Source organism: Acinonyx jubatus, chromosome E4 (genome assembly GCF_027475565.1).
Source record: "Acinonyx jubatus isolate Ajub_Pintada_27869175 chromosome E4, VMU_Ajub_asm_v1.0, whole genome shotgun sequence".
Lineage (NCBI taxonomy): Eukaryota > Metazoa > Chordata > Mammalia > Carnivora > Felidae > Acinonyx > Acinonyx jubatus.
In genome coordinates this window covers 45,467,957-45,480,458 of record NC_069395.1, presented here as the reverse complement: position 1 = coordinate 45,480,458, position 12,502 = coordinate 45,467,957, and the positions used below count along the sequence as shown (strand labels likewise).

The 12,502-nt window shown below is 40.5% G+C and overlaps 1 protein-coding gene across 7 annotated transcripts in view; it reads right to left on the bottom strand.

The window, feature by feature from the left end:
- Window positions 1–1,015: 1,015 nt before the first annotated feature.
- The window catches only part of SWT1 (SWT1 RNA endoribonuclease homolog), a 103,637-nt gene continuing 92,150 nt past the window's right edge, over window positions 1,016–12,502 (bottom strand). For 3 of the 7 annotated variants that reach the window (XM_027074348.2, XM_027074349.2, XM_027074347.2), the window contains one exon: window positions 1,016–5,468. In XM_027074348.2, the coding sequence (XP_026930149.1) occupies window positions 5,339–5,468 (130 nt within the window). In that variant the 3' untranslated portion in view covers window positions 1,016–5,338. The remainder of the gene's footprint in view (window positions 5,469–12,502) is intronic. The other 4 variants (XR_008293215.1, XM_027074350.2, XR_003425529.2 and 1 more) reach the window with 3 other exon arrangements.

The following is a 12,502-nucleotide window of genomic DNA, read 5'->3' as shown; positions in this document are numbered from 1 at the left end:
GGCAGTTATGTTGCAATATATAAATGTATCAAAGTAAGCTGTACACCTTACACAATATCAAATTCATTTTTTTTTAAATCGAAAAAAAGTTGAATCCTCTGTAGGTTAAAAAGTAATTACTATGAAGAACCAGTTTCTTTCATAATAAAACCAGAACATTCTCAGTTGTAAAATGATGCTTAGCAACAAGTACCAGCAATAGTGGCCACAAAATATTTAAACTTCACTGTTAATAGCTCCATGCCTCACTGGGGGTTGACTGAGAGAGAAGCAAAAACCTCAGTGTGTACAGGGTTGATAATCATGTGGAAATCTAAGAAGGACCTACGTCTGGGTACATGGCTACACATTTGCTCACAGTGAGCAAAGGAAGAAATTTTAGCCTGGAGAAAAGGCACACACAATACCAAGCTGGGATGAATGAAAGACATGAGGGAATGACCCAGAGATGAACTCACCTACAGCAAGTTCAGAGTGAAAGTGGCTGTATTAAAAAGTTGAAAGGCATCTACCAAATGCAACTAGTCCAGTAATTAGCAGGGCCAAGTATCTAGTAAGGTTACTCCCAAATCAAAGTAATATCTACCTCCTGCAATAAGCAAGTGCTTTGTCTCTATCTTAAGCAAAAATGGTACCAAGTCTTTAAAGGTACAGGCTTGAAAGAATGTGCCTGATAAGTGACTGGTGCCCAGAACTCAAAACTTTAAAAAAAAAAAAAAAATTAGGCAAAAGATTTGAACATGACACTTCACCAAAGAAAATAAATGGATTTCAAAACAAACATGAAAAGATGTTACCATAAATCAGTAGGAAAATGTAAAAAGCAAAATGACCTACCTATTAAAAATACCAAGTTCTGGTTAGGATGCCGAGAAACTGCTGGAGGAATTAACAAAATGGTAAGGTCACTTTGGAAAAGTTTGACAGTTTCTGACAAAATTAAATGCCCTGTGATACAGTAATCACCCTTCCTAGGAATTGATTCAAATGAACTGAAAATGTTCACACAAACCTGTATGTGAATGTAGCTGCTTTTATTCAGTCACCAAAAATAAGTCAACATAGCCTTCCAACTGGTGAATGTATAAATTGGTGCATCCATACAATGGAATACTACCTAGGAATAAAAAAGATGAAGTACTGATTAAAAACAACATGGATGCATCCCCGAAGCATTATGCTAAGTGAAAAGCCAACCTCAAGGCATTTACATAACATTCTGGAAAAGCGGAAACCAGCGATAGCAGACACCTGAATGGCTTCCTGGGGTGTGGATGGGAATTGACTACAAAAGAGCACGAGAGCTGGTGATTATTCTGAAAAAACTCAAAACTGCACTTAAAAAGGTTTTATCTTTCTAGCTTAACCAAAAGGGTGCCAAACCTTTTAAAAGAAAAGGCTTTAAAAAGGGGGGACTAAGAGATACCTGTATTTTACCTCCCTAGAAATCCCAGTAGGGAACCATTGATTCTACTGGCAAGGATTATATACAGACCTAATGTAGTTTAGCCCATGACCATCAGTCTACAGTAGAGTTGCAGAAGCTAAGTAAAGATTAGAACTCCTAAAGAATAGGATGTTAACATCAGTTTGAGTTAGCAGAACTGAGCCAAACAACTAGCTGGGGTCTGGGTGTCTACCACCTCACCTTCCAGTTTCATAGCTGATAACGGGTTGTTTTCACTGGAGTGGGTTTTTTTGGGCAGGATAGCCAAAGAGCCATCAATTGGGAGGCTGACTGGCCTGTCTAAATCAGCAAAGGGCTTTGGGTGGCATCACTTCCTGAGAGTGGAAGATGTGTTTGATTATTCAAAAGTGAAATCTATTTCTTAAGAGGTAAATTCATCCTCATGGAATGAAAAAAATATGCTTGAAAAGGGCTCCAGGGGTGCCTGGGTGTCTCAGTTAAGTGTCCAGCTCCTGTTTTAGGCGCAGGTCATGATCTCACGGCTGGTGAGGTTGAGCCCACATCAGGCTCTGGGCTGACAGTTCAGGCAGGGCCTGCTTGAGATTCTCTCCACCCTCCCAGACTCACATGCTGGTGTGCGTGCTCTTTCTCTCTGAAATTAAATGTTAAAAAGGGGGGGGGGGGGGATCTCCAACAGATAGGTGGGCTGGGGTGGAGCTGTCAAAAGGAGTATGAACAGTGACCTAGGCTCCGACCAAGACACCATCTAAATAAACCTGGATCAACCCTGAAAAGGTAAAAAGACTTCTGTTCTCTCTCAAGGTGATGGTCAAAAGATAAAGGAATTGAGCTTTATGTCCCCTGTCTTTCAGGTGACAAAGTCCAAAATGGGAAAGTGAAATTCATCTGTTAAATTCTAGTCTGTGCAGTCCCAATTGCCCACTACAGGTCCTAACATTCCCAGTGGGGCACAACAGAAGCCAATTCTTTAAAAAAAAAAAAATTTTTTTTTTTTTATGTTTATTTTTGAAAGAGAGCATGAGTGAGGGAGGGACAGAGAGAGAGAGAAAGGGAAACACAGAATCTGAAGCAGGCTCCAGGCTCTGAGCTGTCAGCACAGAGCCCCATGCAGGGCTCAAACCCAGGAACCGTGAGATCATGACCTGAGGTGAAGTTGGATGCTTAACTGAGCCACCCAGGAGCCCCCAGCCCCAGTTCTTAGAGCCAGCATTCCTTTGGCCCAGAATGCTGGAATTGCTGGGGTGGCTACACCCGAAGGGTCCTCCCTAGTCCTCTCAGGAGGTAAGTAGATTCTGTTTTGTAACAGTAAGGTGGAAAAGTCTACTAATGTAAGATAGTGCCCATAACTTTGCTGGAATAATACTCCTGGATGGCCCTCATGAAGTTATCACCAACTCCTAAGGCCAAGGGAGCCCTTTCCCTGGTGTGACTTTGCTCATTTGTTCCTACTGGCATACATATGATGGCTTCCGCCCAAAATATGATAGCCATACATACATATTGAAGAATGGAGATTTTAGAACTGTAAGTTCCTCTCATAAGGATCTAATAATTCTTCCATTAAAACAAATGTGTTCTACAAGGTGGAGCTTATGATCCTTCTGTCAGCTGAGTTATTTCAATCCAGAGTGGAGGACCCAGAAAACGAGTAGAGGGTGGGGGAAAGGGATCCCTCACCTCCTGCATTGGACTATTAGAAAGTATAAAATTAAGATTAGAAAAGACAGCAACAAAGAAAAACCTGACATTTTAAAAAAACATTAAACATTTTTAAAAGAAAGTTTCTAAATCAAAAGAAAGAAGACTAGAAAGTCAACATCTTCACATCTCAAAATAAAAAATGAAAAAGGTTGAAGTAATTGACAAATTAATGTCCACCGTAAAAGATACAGACTAAGATAAAGTCTACATGCATAAGAGTGAAATGTGTAGGGGCACCTGGGTGGCTCAGTCAACCTCCAACCCTTGGTTTCAGGTCAGGTCATGATCTCATGGTTCATGGGTTCGAGCCTTGCCTTGGGCTCTGCACTTCCAGTACAGAGCCTGCTTGGGAATCTTTCCTGTCTCTCTCTCTCTGCCCCTCCCTCCACCCCCCCAAACTTTTATTTTTTTATTTTTTTTTTTAACATTTTTAAAATGTTATATTTGAGAGGGAGAGAGAGTGCGCACAGGGGAGGGGCAGAGAGCCACAGAATCCAAAGCAGGCTCTAGGCTCCAAGCTGTCCACACAGAGCCTGATGCAGGGCTAGAACCCACAAAGTTGAGATCCTGACCTGAGCCAAAGTCGGACGTTTTACCGACTATGCCACCCAAGCGCCCCTCAAATTTTTTTTAAAAAGTGAAATGTGTGGAAGCACACAGGTGACAGGAGTGAAATTTCCTAAAGATCACAACCTATGTTAAAAAGATAAGTGGGGGAGGGGCGCCTGGGTGGCTCAGTGGGTTAACCGTCTGACTTTGGCTCAGGTCATGATCTCACCGTTCATGAGTTCAAGCCCCACCTTGGACTCTGTGCTGACAGCACAGAGTCTGCTTGGATTCCTTCTCTCTCTCTCTGCCCCTCCCCTGCTCATGCTGTTTCTCAAACAAAAAAAAAAAAAATTTTTTTTTTTAAATAAAAAGAGGGAAGAGGAGACGAGTTTACAAAGCAGAACCAAAACCCGGTAACAAACCAGAAGCAGTTGAAGGATAAAAATCTGAAAAAAAAAAAAAAAAAAAAACCTGGAGGGGTGGGGAGGGCGATGCTTTTCTGGCTCCTCCAGGAAGAAAAGGAAAGACAGCAGAGATCCTCTGGAAGCTTCTCCTCCCACGGGGCTCGGCTCATATTCCTGATGGCATTTGAGCCCTAGGTAGAGCTGTGGCTTCCTATGCAAACATAAAGCTCGGCGGGGCCCTGCACAGATTGACACTGAGAATCCGGCATAGATTCTCTTGTATTGGGAGAGGGTCACTTTTATCATCATACCTGTACACAGTTCAAGAAACACAATTTGGAAGTAAAATGAAAAGCAAAACCTTACTAAAAATAAAATTTATTGCTTTTTTGTAAAAAATAAATTAACATTTATCATAGAATACCAAATTAGATTTAGTCTAATGTATTAACAAAAGCATAATATACTCTACTAAACAAGGATTTCCAATGTATTGTATAACTAAATAAGTTGATTAAACACTTGGTTTAGCTAGGGGCAAACATTAGTCACTGCCACTTAATCCCATAAATCCATGCCTCTTTCACATTTAAGGGAAGTCTGTTATAGGGGTCTCCTCTGCTTTTTCCATTAGAAATGCACTGAAAAGTGACAAGCCTAGGGTAGAAGAAAAGAAACTATATAGTAAGTAGGAGCTGAAGTCAAAATTCTACTTTTATTACCTTGGGGGAAGTGGAAGGGATGTATGTTACGTTCACCAGGTCTAAATGGAAGACAGTGTGATCATAAAACAGCCCAGGGTAAGATTTCATTTGTGGAGCATGGTGAGCATGGCCATGTCCTAATTGTCCTATTTCTTTCTTGGGGTTTGGAAGTGTTTCTGGCCATGTACTCATGTTTAGGGTTGAGAGAGATGCCAAAGTTGTGCCCCTGGGCCTTCCACAGATGCCAAAGTGGCTCCTGCCCTAAGAGGTTAAAAAGACAGCTCTCCCTTCTTTAGACAGATTGGCTCAGTGTCAGGAGTAGAGGTAGGGAGGTATTGTCAACTGCAATGAGTTGAGTACACAGTTTATCCCACAATGGATGCATTAGGCTTTTTAGAACCTCAATGAGATTTTCAACAATAAGCAATCACCTTCTTGCACCTATGAGACATTTTTTTTTTTTACAAGACTTGGGTTTGACTCAAAAGGTTGATAGCCACTCTATTGTTCTTGAAGACAAATGCCATTCCTTTTAAGTTATAAATCAGGATTTAGGTCCTATAGTTAAGCATGTCCTCACACCATCCCCTGTTTTTGGCCTCCATATAGACAGATGCATTGCACTGCTGCATGGAATTTTCCATCTCGACCAGCTGGCGGCATCCAATGGTTAACTTTTCCCTAGAGGATAAAGAAATGTTAAATCACTGCAAGACGGCTAGTCTGATAGATGAAAAAATCTTGACACGACAGGATAACATTGATTTGAAATACATTCTTTGGTAGTTGAGAGATTAAAATACCAAGAGAGTTATAGTTTCTTAGCACAGACAAAACAACATGAGAAGATAAGCACACAGTAGTAGCACAGATTCTCAGACAGCCAACATGGCGAGCTTGGTGCAATTCCTAGAATTCAGGAGTAAGGGTTCCTATGGCAGACCTGCTGCCAACAAGCGCAGTCGGATGCCGAAAAATAGTCCTTGGAAACCAATTTGACAATAAACTTCATATATTGAAAAACAACAACAACAAAAAAAACCCAACAACAACAAAAAAAACTTTACTGATTAAAAAAAAAAAAATAGTCCTTAGTATGGTCTCTGAAGGATTCTCCCAGCAGGAGATGGAGTGATGTTCCAGGGTTCTAATCCAAAGGGTAAAGCAGTGCTAGAGCCTAGATCACACATCTTTGTCTTATTTGGTTTGAGAATTAAAGAACAGGTAGCCTGGAGGATACTACGAGCTGTAATGGAGCGGCAATGGGAAATTGACAGAGCTTCAACTTTCTATTTTATTTATTTTTATTATATATATATATTTCAGAGCTTCAACTCTTAAAAAGAACTGCTAAACTAACAAATGAATATTAACTAATTACTCTCAAGCAGTGATGGGACACAGGGAGTAATGGCTGACTCAAAATTTTACTTCAGACTAAGCCTAGCTGGTCTGTCATTAGCTGACTTGGGCTCACAAACTGTGGGATCTTAAGTCATCAGAGCACCAATCCATTACATCTGGTGTCTAGGGTCATGCAAAACTATTTAAATCTACTGGGAGATGGTCTATAGAAGCTCACGAAGAATATCCGGCATCTAGCAAGCATCTGGCACATTAGGTGTTTGAGAAAGGACAGGTTTTTAAGTGTAAATTACACTGTTATTACTTCCTTGGCTTCTAAGATCATCTCTGGGCCATCTCCATGGTGTTGGGGAGGACCACTAGCCACCTCCCTGCACTGTCCCCCTGCCCCATGGATCCCTTGATGTAGGATACAAAGGAAAAAGAAGTCAGCTGGAACTCAGGGATTAGGATGAGAGGTAGTAGGGATGGCACAAGTAAACACCCCATATTCTGAGCAGCCTCATTTCCTCAAGATGTGTGGTTTCTCTGACACTGACTAAAACCTGACTTTTGGTTTTGTGTTACTCTAGTCCTGTTTCCTATATTTACAGTGCTTAAAATTAGTGTTGTGTTGCTTTCAATTCTTCACAACTACTCAGAAGATGATTTCTGGAAGAGCCTAAGAGATCCCCAAAGAGGAGAGATGTAAATGTTTTCTCACAAACTTAAAAATGAAACAAAAATGGCAGGCCCCATTCCTGCTCTTGGTGATTTATTCCACATTTGGGGGGTGGGGGGAAACACTCCTTTAATAACTAGACTTTGAATCTAGTTGTGTCTCTTGTCTTCTTTCCCCTCCTCTCACAGTTAAGAGGTGAGCTGTCTCCTCTTCTGATCTTCATCTCTGTGGGTCAGCTTCTGTGGATTATCACCTTACAGACTCTCTCTGCTGCAGTGAGCTGTCATTGCTTACTGAGAAAAGTACCACGTGTTTTTCCTATATTATGATAGGAATTCTTAAGTTCCTTTTCCCCAGGGCTTATGGAGAAGGGCAGAATAACAGATGTGGGGGCACCTTAACACCTTTCTGTGCCATTCTGCAGCATTTCTGTGAGTCATATCATGTTAGCTTTCACCAAGTTGTGACAATGCTCACAATCGTGAAAGGTAGCCCATTTCATATTTGCTCTTAATTTCTAGGAAGTTCTTCCTTTACACTAGGCCTTAAAAAACCTCCATTTTCTGACCTGAGTGGCCTAAGTTAAAAAAAAAAAAAGTCATTATCTAACAGCACAAATATTTTATGTCCCTTGTAGTGATCCTATTTCTCTTTTGCAAACTAAACAATCCCAACTCCTAATAGGTTCTGGAACAGAGATCAAGACTGGAGGTTGCTTCTAGTTTTGTGATTCTATATTGTTCATGAGATTTTTGCAAAACTTCTATTTCTCTAAATTGTCCTATTATAGTATCAAACTTGCTTTGACCAAATCTCAGGTCAAAATAAACTGGAAATTCAATCAAATCAATTTAAAAATATTTTCAGTGGTTATTTGATTCATTTCCATGGCTAATTTGGTCAAAACAGCATGGCAGTAGCAAACTTCAGTGATCTAATTACAATATTGGATGCAGTTTTTCTAAAATTCTTTCTAGGTACAAGAAGAAAGTCTATAATGGATATGTTTTACAGCTCTATGAACTTTTCTATTTATTTGCTGTATGTATCTCAAATGAAAGAAAAGTGGAATACAATGTAATGCTAATATAAAAACAGTACAGAGCCCGGGTGGCTCAGTCGGTTGAGCGTGCAACTCTTGATTTCAGCTCCTGTCATGATCCCAGGATGGTGGGATTGAGTCGCGTCAGGCTCTGTGCTAAGCATGGAGCCTGCTTAAGATTCTCTCTCACTATCACTATCACTATCTCTCTCTCTCTCTCTCTCTCTCTCTCTCTCTCTCTCTCCCTCCCTTCGCTCCTTTACCCTGCTCTTGTGGATGCTCTAAAAAATAATAATAATAAAAACAAATAAAAACAATATATGATAGCTAACCTCATATTCAATGGTGAAATACTAAAAGCTTTTCCCTAAAATTGGCAATAAGACAAGGACGCCCATGTTCACCACTTCTATTCAACACTGTACTGGAAGTTCTAGGAGCACAATTAGGCATGAAAACAAATCATAAGCATACAAACTGTAAACAAAGAAGTGAAATTCTCTATTTACAGATCCTAAAGAATCCACAAAATAACTGTTAGAACTAATAAATTAATTCAGTAAAGTTGCAAAATAAAAGATCAACGCACAAAAAATCAGTTGTATTTCTATATACTAGAAATGAACAATTAGAAGAGGAAATGAGGGTGCCTGGGTGGCTCAGTTGGTTAAGTGTCAAACTCTTGATTTTGGCTCAGTTCATAATCTCACGGTCATGAGATCAAGCCCCATGTGGGGCTCTGTGCTGACAGTGTGGAATCTGCTTGGGATTCTCTCTCTCTGTCCCATTCTCCACCTCCCCTGCTTGCCTGCACTCTCTCAAAATAAAATAAACAAAATTTAAAAAGAAAAGGAAAGGAAATTAGGAAAACAATTCCATTTATAATAGCATGAAAAAGATTAAAATACTCAGAAATAAGTTTAATTGAAGAAGCACAAACTTGTTTACTCTAAAAAACACAAAACATTGCCAAAAGAAATTAAAGACCTAAATTAGTGGCATCCCATGTTTATGGATTGGAGGACAATGATAATAACTCCCGAAAACAATCTACATGGCCAATGCATTCCCTATCAAAGTCCCAATAATATTTTTTTTTTTTTGCAAAAACTGATCCTAATATTCACACAGAATTGCAAGGGACCCCAAATAGTCAAATCCTGAAAAAGAAAAACAATGTTCAGAGGACTCACTCTTCCCAATTTTGAAAACTCAATACAAAGCAACTTTAAGAAAAATTTTCTTTTAATGTTTATTTTTGAGAGAGAGAGAGAGAGACAGAGAGCGCGAGCAGGAGAGGGGTAGAGACAGAGGGAGACACAGAATCCGAAGCAGGCTCCAGGCTCTGAGCCATCTGCACAGAGCCCGACAACAGGGCTCGAACTCACGAGCTGTGAGATCATGACCTGAGCTGAAGTCGGCCGTTCAACCAACTGAGCCACCTAGGCGCCCCATAAAGCAACTTTAATCAAAACAGTGGCACTGGCATAAAGACAGACATACAGACCAATGGAACAGAAATAAAGTCCAGAAATAAATCTCACCTACATGGTTGACTGATTTTCAACAAGGGTGCCAAGAACATTCAATGGGAAAAATGGCCTCTTCAACATTTGGTGCTAGCACAACTTGACATCCAGATGCAAATGAAGTCAGACCCTTACCTCACAACATATATAAAAATTAACTCAAAAATACATCAGTGACCTAACTGTAAGAGCTAAAACTATAAAATTCTAAGAAAAACACATTGGGGTAAATCTTCATGACCTTAGCTCTGGCAATGGATTCTTAGATATGATGCCAAAAGCCTAAGCAACACAAGAAAAAACACATAAACTGGACTTCATCAAGTTAAAAACTTGTGTGTGTCAAAGGACACTATCAAAAAAGTGAAAAGACAATGTACAGAATGGGAGAAAATAGTTGCAAATTATACATCTGATAGGGTCTAGTACTCAGAACGTGTGACATGTCAAGCTGCCAGGTGCCAAGGTGGTTAATGAGGACAAGAATCCAAACTGAAAGTAAAATCAACATTATTCACTTACTGCAACACTGCAAATCAGAGACAAAATTAAAGGTGCCAGCTCCCTAGTACTCATTTTTTCTCGTAGAATGGCACTGGGTGAGGGTCAGATGATACGCAGGGCAGACAGGGGCTATCATCTCACTGCTGCTAAGGATCCCTAAACTAAGGCTCCTGCCTGTTCACGGACCCATGGGGCTAAGGGGCAGGGAGGGTGGAGGTCTCAGTTCATTCAGGCTGCTGTAACAAAACACCACAGACTGGGTGGTTTAGAGACAACAGAGATTTATTTCTCACAGTTCTGGTGGCTGGAAATCCAAGATCAAGGCACCAGTATGGTCACACTCTGGTGAGAGCCCTCTTTTAGAAGAGCATTAATCCTATTCATCAGGGCTTTACCCTCATGACCTAATCACCTCCCAAAGGCCCCACTTTCTAAGAAGATTACATTGGGCAATAGGATTTCAACATATGAATTTTAGGGAGTGGGGGGACATAAACATTCAAAACATAGCAAAGGAGAAGAGTGAGGAGTAGGAAAGCATGGAGTCAGAATGGGGAAAAATACCTCAGCCAAGGCTTCCAAAAGTCGCAGCTGAAGTGCCTGAGAGGTGCCTCAGCCAACGTCCCCAGTAAGATGGCCTCCAAATGAAAACTGCCCAGGCTAGGAATGCAGACATGCGTGGAGGCTCACGGGCAGGCGGTCTGAGCATTGCCCGCAGCTGCCTCTAGAAGAGTGCAGTACACTCTTCTAGAAGAGAGTATACCCAATCTGGTATGGGGAAGGCAGCTTCCCAAAGGAGCCTGCCAGACAAAGTCTTAGAACTGCCTATGGGCAGGCGTGAAAGATCGCACATAGGATTCTGGCCTGGATCCAGATTCCCCATAAAGACTTCTTATAACTCAACAACAGAAAGAAAACAACCCAATGAAAAATGGGCACAAGACCTGAGTAGACATTTCTCCAAAAAAGACAGACAGCCAATAGGCACATGGAAAGATGCTCCACATCATTAGGAATTAGGGAAATACAAATAAGAATCACAACAAGAGCATACTTCACATTCATCTGGACAGCCTTCATTAAAAAAAAAAAAAAAAAAAGGAAAATAAATTTTGTCAAAATTTGGAAACTGGAACCCTCATCTACTGCTATATTACTGGTGGGAAGGTAAAAATAGTGTAGCTGCTATGAAAAAAAGGCAGTAGTTCCTCCAAAAGTTAAACACAGGATTCCACTCTTAGACATACACCCCCCAAAATTTGAAAGAACTGGAAGAATTCAAACGAATACTTGTACACAAATAGCAACACTATTCACCACAGCCAAAAAGTGAAAACAACCCAAATGTCCATCAACAGACAAGTGGATAAACAAAATGTGGTCTGTCCATACAATGGGACATCATGCAGCCATAAAAAGGAGTGAAGTACTGATTGATAAATACTACAGTGTAGATGAACCTCAAAAATACCATGCTAAGTGAAAGAAACCAGACACAAAAGGTCATATGTTGTAGGATTCTGCTTATAAGAAACATTCAGAATAGAGAAATCCATAGAGACAGAACGCAGATTAGAGATTGCCAGGGTCTGGGGGAAAGGGAGAACACACACTGACTACTTAATGTGTACTGAATTTCCCTCTGGAATGATGGAAATGTCTTGGAACTAGAGAGGATTGCACAACACAGTGAATGCACTAACTGCCCCTGAATTGTACACTTTAAAATGGGTGTTAGTTCCATTATGTGAATTTTATCTCAATTAAAAAAAGAAAAAAAGGTATACATTTATTTTATAATATCTTCTGTCATAAATAAGGAGTCAAATTTACTGCAAAGTATTACTGAATCAATAGACACAAGAAACAGCGTCCCTTTCTAATTAAAGCAGAAGTATCAGAGGTGTAAATTTGGTTTTGAGATTTTTCTCTAAGGCTTTTTTCTATCTGAGGCTTCTTGGACAGACCAGGTCATTAATTTAGTGCAGGGATTCTCAAACTTTAATGTTTCCTGGAGGGATGGGTAACACAGATTGCTGGGCTCCACCCCAGAGTTTCTGATTCAGAAGGTCCACAGTAGAGCCTTACTAGTTTGATTTCTTGCAAGTTCCCAGGTGAGGCTGACACTCAAGTTAAGAAACCATGCTTGTGTGAACCACAATTCTAATGTGATCTGGAAGAAGATACTACCACGGAGTTGATTCCTGGCATCAGAAAGCAGTAATTCCCAAAAGCACCTGCCCCATGGGAAAAAAACAGCTTCTGACCCAGATGCTAGGTTAGGCAGGATATTGTTTGGATATGCCAGTTACTTTATGAGGCTGATGTCGCAAACTAATTTGCATTTCATACAGACAAAATGACCACAGAGGCCTGCCTCGCAAACATGCTGGAACACACTGCCCAAGAGCTTTCAAGGCAAAGTGAACTACATGCTGTTCCTAACTTATTTCTCATACATATAAAAGATATCACCCAGGATATCTGTTTGGTCATCTATTTGATAATCTCATTAATTTACCATCCTGGATTTTCTGAGCAGGCTCCTCGTCTGCTCAGGGTAAGCAATGCTCAGACCTCACTGGCAAGCCCAAAAGCTCTGCTGAAGACTCTA